Source organism: Biomphalaria glabrata, chromosome 17 (assembly GCF_947242115.1).
Source record: "Biomphalaria glabrata chromosome 17, xgBioGlab47.1, whole genome shotgun sequence".
Taxonomy (NCBI): Eukaryota; Metazoa; Mollusca; class Gastropoda; family Planorbidae; genus Biomphalaria; species Biomphalaria glabrata.
Window position 1 is genome coordinate 16,573,370 of NC_074727.1, and position 12,812 is coordinate 16,586,181.

Below are 12,812 nucleotides of genomic sequence, written 5' to 3' on the forward strand. Positions count from 1 at the left end.
TACAAGAGAACTCTTTCATTTATTGAGTTATGGGAATGTCAATTGAGTCTTTGTTAGTCTAGTCTCTTTATAATTTCCAACCAAGTAAGGGACAATCAAATAACATGTAACTAATAATTCACAATAAACAAATCATTGAATAAATGTAAGACCTAAATTCATATTTTAAAAAATAAATTTGGTTGTATAAATTAGAGGCTGGCACCTTAAAGTTTGGCTACGCCTGGAACAAGATGGCCCAGGACATGGGACTAAAGAGATCCATTGTTGGCTGCCCCATATTCCGATAGGAGTGACAGGTTGTAAGTAAGATTGAAGAAGCTTTCAAGTTTGGCAACTTCTACTATATGACTAATTAAAACCCAACTTAAAAAGAAGGCTAGATAGTACTACAATAAAGTGTTACTGATATAAAACAACAGATGCACTGTTTTCCTCAAAACTGTTTACAAAAAATACATAGATGAAGAAACAAAATCACACACACCAGATCATGTTATTCCCCAAAGGTCACAGTTGGCAGCATTTATGCCAAGGTAAGATTGTTCCTATGACTGATGATTATCTTATAAAATTATCTACGTGGAGCCATGCAACAGAAGTTCACAGTCGCATGAACGATTGGGTATTCCCCTCCTAGAATGTGACATCAACACATCTATCTAGAACAAAATGTGCTCTAGAAAGGGCCTCTTTGCAGAAAGCTGTGAGGGCCTGGCTATGAAGCTGTGAGGGCCTGGCTATGAAGCTGTGAGGGCCTGGCTATGAAGCTGTGAGGGCCTGGCTATGAAGCAAATAGATAGCAAAACAACACCTCAAACATAAACCAACTTGATAATGCTCAGTCCAAAATGTAATAAGCTTCTAAGTTATTGATAAAAGAAAAAGCGCTCATCTTCAGTCCCAAAAGAAGGAGTTTTAGATTTTAAAAAAGTGAAGTACCCCTTCTATGGGACAGATGATGTAAAGGTCATCTGTTTCTGTGGCCCAAGGTTAACAATGGTGTCATGTGGCCAGCACAACAACCAAACGCCTTTACTTTTCTACAATTAATTTCAAGTAAACATAAGAGTTGTGTGCATTCAGGGAAGCATATAAAAATTATGATATTCAAAATCATAATCTTTACCAGGATTGGAACCCAAGATACTTCAGTTCAGAAGCCAAGTGCTTTACTACTCAGCAACTCCCCTAGAATAGATACATGTATGTGTCTACTTTTAATAAGAATGCACCTAACAAATAAAATAAACACAAATGATGAATAGCAGACTGAAACATATACTACTGTTAAATTTAAAGATATTATCATTCCAAAATATAAGAAATGTTCATGAACAGGTTCTGATTACAGTGAAATTCACTTCGAATTTGGCAGAGAGGAAAAAAAAAAGTCTCCTTGTTGAACTAAACAATGTCAAGGATGCTAAATTGAGCTTTACTGTCGCCAACTAAAAAAAACAATTGAGTTAAGATTTTAATAAAATCTCAATGTGTGGCAGTTTATATTCGTATCAAATCACCTATATTAACACTAGTCATAATGCTTCCTCCATATTGAAATTATTTTGTGCTTCAAAGGAAAAAGCTCAGAAAATTTAATTCTACAGTACTAAACAATTGCACAAAACATTCTCATCCATCTTTTTAAAAAACTTATCCCCACTACCAGATCCACCAAAAATGTTTCTAGATTGACCACCATGCATGAAAATGTCCAATAGATGTGGACGCTGAATATAAGTAGACTAAAGCCTTTTGTTCTTTCTACTAGTGCCTCGATTGCTTGACTGCATGTTGGTCACCACATGCTGCAAAATCATACTTTACTTTTTCAGTGAGGGTCGTTGTTTTACAACCATGAATTAATGCATGTATAAGTAAAATATTAGTTACATAAAATTCAATTTTATCTATCTATATTTTCTTTTATCCAGAGCATTTTATCTATCTATATTTTCTTTTATCCAGAGCATTTTATCTATCTATATTTTCTTTTATCCAGAGCATTTTATCTATCTATATTTTCTTTTATCCAGAGCATTTTATCTATCTATATTTTCTTTTATCCAGAGCATTTTATCTATCTATATTTTCTTTTATCCAGAGCATTTTATCTATCTATATTTTCTTTTATCCAGAGCATTTTATCTATCTATATTTTCTTTTATCCAGAGCATTTTATCTATCTATATTTTCTTTTATCCAGAGCATTTTATCTATCTATATTTTCTTTTATCCAGAGCATTTTATCTATCTATATTTTCTTTTATCCAGAGCATTTTATCTATCTATATTTTCTTTTATCCAGAGCATTTTATCTATCTATATTTTCTTTTATCCAGAGCATTTTATCTATCTATATTTTCTTTTATCCAGAGCATTTTATCTATCTATATTTTCTTTTATCCAGAGCATTTTATCTATCTATATTTTCTTTTATCCAGAGCATTTTATCTATCTATATTTTCTTTTATCCAGAGCATTTTATCTATCTATATTTTCTTTTATCCAGAGCATTTTATCTATCTATATTTTCTTTTATCCAGAGCATTTTATCTATCTATATTTTCTTTTATCCAGAGCATTTTATCTATCTATATTTTCTTTTATCCAGAGCATTTTATCTATCTATATTTTCTTTTATCCAGAGCATTTTATCTATCTATATTTTCTTTTATCCAGAGCATTTTATCTATCTATATTTTCTTTTATCCAGAGCATTTTATCTATCTATATTTTCTTTTATCCAGAGCATTTTATCTATCTATATTTTCTTTTATCCAGAGCATTTTATCTATCTATATTTTCTTTTATCTAGAGCAGAGTCCAGTTTTTAGTGCCTGGGTTTATTCCACTTGATGCTCTATTAAATTTTGGATTGAACAAACTGATCATTCAAGTTGTCCTGAGAAATTTTATGCTATGAGGTTTTCATTTTATTTGAAACAAGAATCAATACTATTTAAAAGTATTTGGAGTTGAACCAAAACGAATGTGATCTCAATGAAAACATGTCAGCCTGAGGTTGCTATTTCTGAGAAAATGCCTTTTGGTTTAGCCTGTGATGCATCATCCTCGCCCACGGTGTCCACAGCCAGCTGGAAACAAGGAAATAAAATCAGCTTTTACTATTGTACATTTTCTTGTCTATAATGTGATGTAATGTTTCTATGCTAAAAACATACATTTATGTTCCTATCTTTTTTTACAGACATGCACTACTTCAAAACTTTGTACATAGACTAATACTAATAAGGCAATCTTGATGTTAGGAAGGGTTAGGGTGAAGGATTTCTTAAAGTTAAGGCGGGGATCCAAATGGTACTGGGAGACATTCTTCCACTGGCTGATGATGGAACATTGATTTTGTTATCATTTATGAATAGAGTGTCACCATGGTATTATATAATTTCAAAATATAGTCTTTTATGTGGGGTAAGGGAATTAGAAGATTCATAATGCATTTTGATTGTTAAGCAAAAACAGCTCAGTTTAAGTTAAATTTGGAATAAAAAAACAACAAATAAACAACTTGTCCCTATAAGGACTTGAGTTCTAGCCCCTTAGTTTCACAGCCAAGCCACTCAGTCCCAGACTCTACATTATGCCCTAAGAAAAGTTGTACTGTAGAAGTTCAAATGTTGCTAAGAAAAGTGTTCCAAAAGTTTAAACTCTTATACAACTAGTAAATTTCCCCTTTCTGACCTTGCGATCTATGGGGCAGATGATGTAAAGGTCATCTGTTTCTATGGCCCATGGTTAACAAGGGTGTCATTTGGCCAATACAATGACTAACAGTCCTTATTTTTCCCCAACTAATGTCAGATATCAGGTACACAACTAGAGTTGAGTGGACACAGGGGTGCCCTAAAGATCCTAAAATTAAAAATCCCAGTCTTCACCAAGATTTGAACACAGGACTTATTCTACTGGTTATGACAAGAATACAAAAGTTTCTGTAAAGTGTTGTGAAGGTTATGCATAATGAAATGGATACAAAAATGTCTGTTCTTTTGAACATACACCTTTACATAAACATAAACATCTGGAAGGAGAGCTTCATTTAATATGGCTTGTTCCAATAGACATGCAATACAAATGTTTCTAAACATTTTAGGTTTGGAAGAATATTTGATTTTTAACACTTTAAAATATTTTTAATATTTCATATACTCTACAAAGAAATCTTTGTTCTTTGAAATCCCTAATTGTGAATCTCAATCAATATGTAAATTTTATTTGACCTGTAGACTTTAATTGAAAACTATTGAGATGTGGATGAGGCTTTAAAGTTAAAAAAAAAAAATTACATTTGTGTTAAAAGCTTAAGTCAATAAAAGAAATTACCTGTCTAGCATCAGATCGACTTATATCACCTCGGCATAAGATTAAATTAACTAGCTGTTCCAGACGTATGTCAGGATATTTCTTGGCAAAACCCTAGAAAAGCAAACCATTATCAGTTACTATGGTAAACTTTTTTAAATAGCATCATTTTTGTAATCAACAAATACATTTTAACTGCTTATCATTATAACTGCTTAAAACAGTGTCCTTACATGTGACCAATGGATTTTGTGTAGTTTACATATGACAAAAGTAAAGAAAGACATTACAGGAAAAAAAAAATATTGTACACTTTAATTAACATGAATTTGTCCTAATACTGCTGTTATCTCTATTAATATCATGGGTAAAAAAAATAATAAACTTATGCACATGCAGAATATTTTTAGATTAAAACAAATAATTCTACAAGGGATTAAAATGTTTATCTAAGACAAAACTAACTTCTAACTTCTATTAATTATGCTAAAGGTACGTAGTGTAAGAACAAAATCAGACACAATCCATACTATTCCTGAAGGATAAGTGGAATCACCAATAATGTTTTTTTTTTTAATACACTTAAAGTTGTTTGTAAAAAGCTTTTAAATATCAGTAAAGATAACTCCTATTCAGATTTTTAAAAATTCATAATGACAATCAAATTAGTGTATGTTTCTCATATTTTTCTTATAAATAATTTTTTTTTCTGTTCTGTAAAAGAAATAGATAAGCAGAATTACAGAGCAGAAAGGGAAGCACTAGCACTAGCTGCTACCATGCTAGCAAATCATCCAAGTACCCCACACAGTCAGATTGTCTTTCACACCGATGCGAAAACAACTCTCAAAGCTTGCAAAACTCGGATTCCTCTTATATAAAAAATCTCAGAACAGCACTTACAAAGCTCAACATCAACAGCAAAACAAACTGTAATTCAATGGATATCCAGCTCATATACAACTAGAAGGAAATGAGAAGGCTGACACACTCGCCAAGAGTGGGAGAACAAACTCTCAATTAAACTCTGCACTCTATACACAAGAAATTAATCATAAATAAAATAAATGAGAAATGGACGAGCTCTCATCCAAATCACAAAAAAGATGATGCTTACTATAAGCTATCCTGACAAGATCAACATCTAATCTTTTGACTTAGGACAGGACACAACAGAATGCAACAACACATGTACCACAAGCTCAAAATTGGAACCAGTGAGGTCTGCTCATGTGGAGTGGCACCAGAGAATGCCGACCATGTCCTCCAAAACTGCTCTCTTTACCAAGAAGCCTGTACAAGACACTGGCCCCAAAACAACCCAATGGAAAGAAAACTATATGGAGAGCTCCCTGATTTGGAAACCACTGCGCAGTTCATCTCATGTATTGGTCTAGTCTTCTGAACACTCCAACATAAAAAATGAGAACGAAGAAGAAGAAGAACACTTACCATAATTTCTAGGGCAAGCATTGAGCTGTCTTTGAGTTTCAAACCCTCAGCCATGGCAGGCAGAACATCAAACAAGGAAACATCCTAGTATGGTATAATGTTATAAAAATACTAAAGTGAAGGCTTTTAGAAACGAATGGCTGATATTAAGTAGGTAACATTTTAGTCTTCATTAAATAGAACTATTGTATTAAGTCTTCATTAAATAGAACTATTGTATTAAGTCTTCATTAAATAGAACTATTGTATTAAGTCTTGAGCCATCTGTACAAATCTCAGAGTAAGATAGGAGACTTAGGATTGGCCACAGCAAAACTATTTTTTCTTAATCCGTTAAATGAAATAATATGTAATTATAATTTTTTTGTTTCTAATTAGAAGAACCTTACCAATTTAGAAGACATGTCTGTGAACTGAGCTTTGATTTGTTCAGATTCTGAAACAATTTTCTCTGCTGACATTTTTCTCTCCTCATAGTTTTTAAATGACAACTTTCTGTAAACAAACACATTATTTTCTTTCACCAGCTCCTTAAAATGTCAAAATACTTTTAAAACTGTAAATATTAATCTCACATAATCTTTATGTATAATAGTAAGGGTACCCCTTTAGAACCTTGATATCTATGGGGGGAAATGAGGTTAACCCCATTTGTTTCTGACCTTCAGTTAACAAAGGCGTCATTTTGCCATCACAATGACCAACTGCCTTTACTTTCCAACGTATGTCAGGTACCAACATTAGAGTTGGATGCCCTCAGGGACATCCTAAAAATCCTAAGTTCAAAATCACAGTCTTCAATGGGATTCTAACTCATGATCCCTAGATTGAGAAGCCTATTGCTTTACCACTTTACCATCATATTAAAAGCAATAAAAAAAATAAAGTTTTTCAGATGAATATTTCTGAAGAACTTATAAAACGAAACAAAGCTAAAGTAAAATAAAACCTAATAGTTTGATTTTTTCCCTTATAAGAATTTACAAAGGTTAGATGAAATTGTACAATGCTAACTCTTTATCTCCGTAATTATTTTCCATGTTCTGACAGAATTGTTCCTTTTTTACATTTGTACATTCTACCCTATTATGATTAAACTTCAATAATATTTTTGTTTGTAATCAGAAAACGTTACTTTTGATATAGAATAATTAGAGAATGCATGCTCTTTTTATATAACGCAAATACATGTTTATAAAACCAAAAGTTAATTTAATGGGGTCAAATCAACAATGGTATCGTTAATTAGGAAAGAAACAGTTAATAATATTGTACAAGGTTATGATATTTTACGATGTTAATGAGGTATGAGGTTAATTTAATGACATTGTGATCATCAGCTTACCTGGAGAGTAGGGCCTTAACATACTCCTTAATGATTCTCTGCATGCCTTTAGCTAGCAGGATCTCATACATTTCTGGCTTTAAATGAAGAAAGTCTTGGTGATAGTCAGCCCAAGTGGCAATGATCGTCTCTACAGAGCTAGAGTTGGCCATCCTGACAGGTTTAAAGACAAACAAGACAACACATGAATTTTTTACTGATGAATGAAAAATTAACTATAAAATTTAAGTTTAAAAAAAAAAAAAGAACTGTAAACAATATTTTTGTTATTAGCAAGCTTCTTTTAAATACTGTTTGACGTGATTAACTTTACATTATACAGTCAGATCTGATTAATCAGGCCACAATAAGTAGTGATTGTTCTGATTCTAAAAACCTGATGGTCTGGATTTGACTGTAGATACATTTGTATAAGCTCTGTTTCTTATCTTATTCCATATGCTAGGACTAATTTGAATAAGTGCTCTTACTTTCCTAGTGCCATTAGAGCATGGAACAAGTTGCCTGAATCAACCAGGAAAACCAATGATGTGGTTGAGTTTATATCTTTAATTAACATGCACTACTAGATTAATGTATAGGTATAAGTGTAGGATGTAATGCCTGTAACTTATAAGATGATACTAATACAATTTGGAAGGTCATAGCTAAAATGTTCTGCAGAGAGGCAGGAGAAAATAACAATTAGGATTTAAGACTTATATCAAAGGATCCAATCAAGCCCACCCAATTTTTGTTCTTTGTTTTAGCTACAAATCATTTGGCTACATTTGTTTGTTTGTAAAATGTTTTACATGTTTTGGATGTTCCTTCAGAGCTGAAGACAATCTACATCCTAATCCAAGTCTCCTGAAGGACAACAGGGGATGGCAGCGGGCAGGGCATAAACCTGTGACCAATGTGACCAACGAATGTCATTTTAGTGCTGATACCCCACGACCAGGTAGGCATCAAGTTGAAGGAATGTCTCTAGCTTATAAGATGATATTAATAAAATATTTTAGCTACTATTTATTACCAATTTCTAGTCATGAGCTCATTAAGACAATTGCTGTCTCTCAGGTCAATGAAAAGTTCCTCTAATACAATATCGCAGCTGGTAAACAAAGTATAAACAAGTTGGTCAATAAACAATAAAAGAAGAATGAGAATTAAGAGAAAAGTTATTATATAAATATAATGGAAAAATAATATTGAAAAGACAACATTTCAAATCTTACTTGTCTTATATTAGTATTTCATTCTTAAGTTGATATGTCATAAGAGACTTTATATTATTTAAAATTGCCCAAAAATGATAAGTGGATTTTTATTTGAAAATAGTGATAAGAATCTGATTTTGATAAAGGAAGGTTGAAAACATTGTAAATATTTTCAAATACAAGAACAAAATCCAAAAAAGTGCCATTTTAAGTATTTACCAAAATTTAGAGAGTGACAAGAAGCGGTCAGTCAGCTGCTGAAACATGTCCTTCCTGATCTGTTCTGTGTCATCATCATGCTCATCATCAAACTCATTCTTGATGTATCTCTTCCTCAGCTCTTTCATGTACTCACCAAATGCCAAACAATTGTTAGCATTGGCTATCTGTACACACAAAAAATGTTCAAATATCTCATTAGCTTTCTTCAATATTTTGTTTTAACACTTGAATTCACTAAGTCCTTTTTTTTTATTAGAATTTCCTCTATTAGCTTACACTCTCTTCACTGGAAAAGGACAAAAGTTGGAAGTTGGTCAAAGTGTGCAGCGTGATTAAAATGTGAATTGGCGTGAAAGCATGTTGAAATAAAAAAAAAAAGAGGAAAAGGAGAGGAAGTCAACATATTATGGAGATGTTTTGAATTAACTGATATTATGGAGATGTTTTGAATTAATTGATGATATTATGGAGATGTTATAAATTAATTGATATTATGGAGATGTTTTGCATTTATTGATATTATGGAGATGTTTTGTACTTATTGATATTATGGAGATGTTTGGAAAACATAGAAAGTTATAGACAGCTATTTATAATTAACATGAATGCCACTGGTTTAATCTCATATTTCTCATCTCTATTGATAGTGGAGATTTATTTATTTATTGATATTATGGAGAAGTTTTGTATTGATTGATATTATGGAGATGTTTTGTATTTATAGATATTATGGAGATGTTTGGAAAACATAGAAAGTTATAGACAGCTATTTATAATTAACATTAATGCCACTGGTTTGATCTCATATTCTTCTCTTTTTTTTTTCCAATAACAAAAATGTGAATGTTTAGTTTACCCTATTATTTGAAGACTTGAATTACAAAAAGAAAATAAATTTATATTTCACTTGTTTAAGGGCTTAAAGATAAAAGTTAAGCTTTTTTTTTTCTAGTAATACATGTCAGTTGTTACAACAAAAATTGACCTACCACATAGTGGACAAAACATTTGGGCTCTTTTCTGTCTGCGAGATGTCTCTCTTCAAAATTCTGAAGTTCATCTAGTGAGAATCAAAATAATAATAATAATTTTCTAACACAAAAAGAAAAAAATCTGTGTCAAGAAAAAAAAAAAAAAGTAACATTGGCACAATACAGATTATTGCACATCTTAATTAATCAGATCAATCTCTGCTTTTCCAAATGTAGTTACAAGTCAACAAATAGGAGAATGGGATTTTAAAAAAAATTACTTCTGTATTCATGAGCAAATCGGTTGAGCTCTTCTGCAAAAAGTTCCAATACTTTCTTGACTAGGTCTTGTCCAATTATATTGGCCACTTGAAGCTGGGAAGAAAAAAACAACAAACAAACAAATAATGGAAAAGCTTGAACTTTGTTTCTGCTAAATAAGGTTCAAGGTCATTCATAAGTTAATGTTATACCTCATTAAAAATATGTATAACAAAGATATACAACCTTTACAAAACAAAATATTCAAGATGAATGTGACTTATATTTAAAAAAAAAAAAGAAGCCAAAAACAACAAATATTAGGAGGCTGTGTATCTCAAAGCAAAGTGTCAATGAAAGGGACAATGAGGAGAATAAAAATTGCAAGTTATTTTACTGGTACCTTAATATTACTTTTTCTTACTGTATCTTAATATCCTGGTAATAAAGAAAAGTTCCCCTTCCAGACCTTGCGATCTACAGGGCAGATGATGTTAAGGTCATTGGTTTCTTATGGCCAACGGTTAACAAGCAGGGTGTCATGTGGCCAGCACAATGACCTTTACTTTCCCAAGTACTCAGCTCTTCAGCCCCCTTAATAGTCTGGTGACTTTAAGTTAATATTTCAAGTTTACTGCTTAGTATAGAACTTTTTGACAAATGTTAAATAATGAGCATACATTTTCCAGTATAGCTTGAAAAAAAAAAGAAGCAAAAAATAGAGATTTCCTAAAGTCCAGATGGTGTGAATAAGTGAATAATGAAGATAAAGAAGCACAATTAACATAGAGCTTCAATGTCCAGGGAAGGTTATCAAAGTGCTTTTTGAATTTCACATGTTTAAAAGAAGTAGATGCTATCATCAATCCTGGACAGAGCAGCCAGTAAATTCTGCTACAAAGTTTAAGTTCCATGTTCAAATCTCACATGACCCATTGAAAAAGTGGGGAAATGCCAAATGATAAAAGCTAGTATCTTCAAAATAATGAGTGAATAAGAAAATTAATTGTTGTTATTTATAAAGCAAATTTAAAATTGTTCTTAAACTGGGAAAAAAAATAGCAAGATAAATAAGTTGCTTAATCCTAATATGGACTGATGATTAATTAATTCTATAGTATCGCTAACTTTTATCAACTTTACTTTTAAATATTATATCAAAATTCATATTTTCTGACAAATAGAAGATCAGTTTTAATTTTATTGAAAATTTTGAAGAAGCTGAATTAGATTTTAGCTAATTTCACTACTGTTGGTGGAGATATGGTGGCTGAGTGTTAAAGTGATTGGTTTCTGAACCTAAGCATCTTGGGCTTAAATCTCAGTGACAACTGGGATTTTGAATTTCGGGATTGTTAGTATTCTCCTGAGTCAACCCAACTATGAGTACCTGACATTAGCTGGGGACAGTAAAGGTGGTTGGTCAATGTGCTGGCCATATGACATCCTTGTTAGCTGTCAGACATAGAAACAGATAACCTTTAAATCATCTGCCCTATACATGGCAAGGTCTGAAAGGGTCATTTAATTTCAAGTCCTCATTTTAAGAAATATTTGTTAACTAATAAAATATCTTAGCCCTGATACTTTATAAAATAGTGAAACAAAGAATTCTTACATTTTGTTCCATCATCTGAAATATTATGACTGGAAGTTGGGTATTGTAATAACCATTACCATCTTGGTCGGGAATGGTATCCCTAATCCAATCCTGGTTTGAAAAATTAAAATAATTATTAAACTAATCTTTAAACTATTGAAATATAAATGTCAATGAAATTATATTTTTAAAAACAGCGAGGCTCAGCTATAATGTAATAATGTTCAATAATATAAATTAAAGAGGGTGAACTTCATTAAGTCTGTAATTTGGTTTAAAGAGGGAGAGTCTTTGGCTTTAAATAATAGTGTTGCATATAGCAGCCCTAGATACTTTAAACACACTACACTTGACCTTATTCTAGTGTTAACTTAAAAAGAATAATTAACCTTCATGTCAGAGCGTAAAGTGTTTCTGCTCCATTCATTAATGTTTTGTTTCATATTTTTCAAATACCTGAAAAAAAAAATCAAAATGATCTCAATCAAGAGATAAAAAAATATATTCACAACTTAAATTTACATTGGTTACACAGATTTGTTAGATGCACTCTTTTCTATTGGTCTCCGTCAGTCGTAATACAATTATGGCTTGTGGAGAATAAGATGGCAGCCTGGGCAACAAGCTGCCAGTTTAAGGGTCTTCAGCTCCTAATTTAATTTCTCAGGGTTGACTCTTAAAGCTTTTCCAATGTTTTGGTTTAGCAGCAAGGCAGTGGAGGTTTGAATTCTAAAGAGGTTTAGATTACATGTCACAAATCAGGTGGGAGGATTGTACATAAAAACTATAACAATGACACTCACTGATTCTGTAATCTTGAAATCCACTTATTTTCTAGTAGAGGTCCTAGTTCTTTGACATCGATATTTAATTCTGGATGCCGCATAAGATCAGGGGAACTAAATGAAAAGAAAACAAAAAAATTATTAATATATGGTTCACTTTAAAACTTGGTTTCATTCCCATTTTCAGGACCCCAGGTTCAGAAGCTAAGCATTCCATAAATTAATTACACTTTTATAAAATAAAGTCAGTTGGTTCTTAAAAAAATATTTGATATTTAAATAATTCTTTAATAAATCAAATCTAACCTTAACAAATATTTACTTATTAAAAAAAATTATTTCAATTATAAATCATTAGCTACCAAAAAAAATTTTGACAAAAAAACAAAACAAATCAATCTGGCAAACACTTACTCATAAGCCTTGACCCACTGCAGCAGGGAGACAACTTCATTGCCCTCAAGTTCTTGTTGAATAAGATCTTCTAACTGTGTGATCAGGATTTATTATTTCAAGACATAACATGAACATTTTTTAAAAATAAACATAAAAACTAGACCAAAAGAAAATCTAAGAATAAATCATTCAAACAAAAAATGTTAGCGTAGCAATTAAATAAAAGCTGAAATTATTTAAAACACATTC

General features: G+C 31.5%; 1 protein-coding gene across 5 annotated transcripts in view; it reads right to left on the reverse strand.

The window, feature by feature from the left end:
- Positions 1 to 12,812, reverse strand: part of LOC106058763 (exocyst complex component 3-like) — a 65,325-nt gene continuing 52,513 nt past the window's right edge. For all 5 annotated transcript variants that reach the window (XM_056016157.1, XM_056016153.1, XM_056016152.1 and 2 more), the window contains 13 exons: positions 12,582 to 12,655; positions 12,186 to 12,281; positions 11,772 to 11,838; positions 11,401 to 11,493; positions 9,803 to 9,896; positions 9,540 to 9,610; positions 8,548 to 8,714; positions 8,145 to 8,222; positions 7,127 to 7,279; positions 6,171 to 6,276; positions 5,782 to 5,865; positions 4,351 to 4,443; positions 1 to 3,101 (listed from right to left, as the gene is read on the reverse strand). In XM_056016157.1, coding sequence (XP_055872132.1) covers positions 3,018 to 3,101; positions 4,351 to 4,443; positions 5,782 to 5,865; positions 6,171 to 6,276; positions 7,127 to 7,279; positions 8,145 to 8,222; positions 8,548 to 8,714; positions 9,540 to 9,610; positions 9,803 to 9,896; positions 11,401 to 11,493; positions 11,772 to 11,838; positions 12,186 to 12,281; positions 12,582 to 12,655 — 1,260 coding nt within the window. In that variant the 3' untranslated portion in view covers positions 1 to 3,017. The remainder of the gene's footprint in view (positions 3,102 to 4,350; positions 4,444 to 5,781; positions 5,866 to 6,170; positions 6,277 to 7,126; positions 7,280 to 8,144; positions 8,223 to 8,547; positions 8,715 to 9,539; positions 9,611 to 9,802; positions 9,897 to 11,400; positions 11,494 to 11,771; positions 11,839 to 12,185; positions 12,282 to 12,581; positions 12,656 to 12,812) is intronic.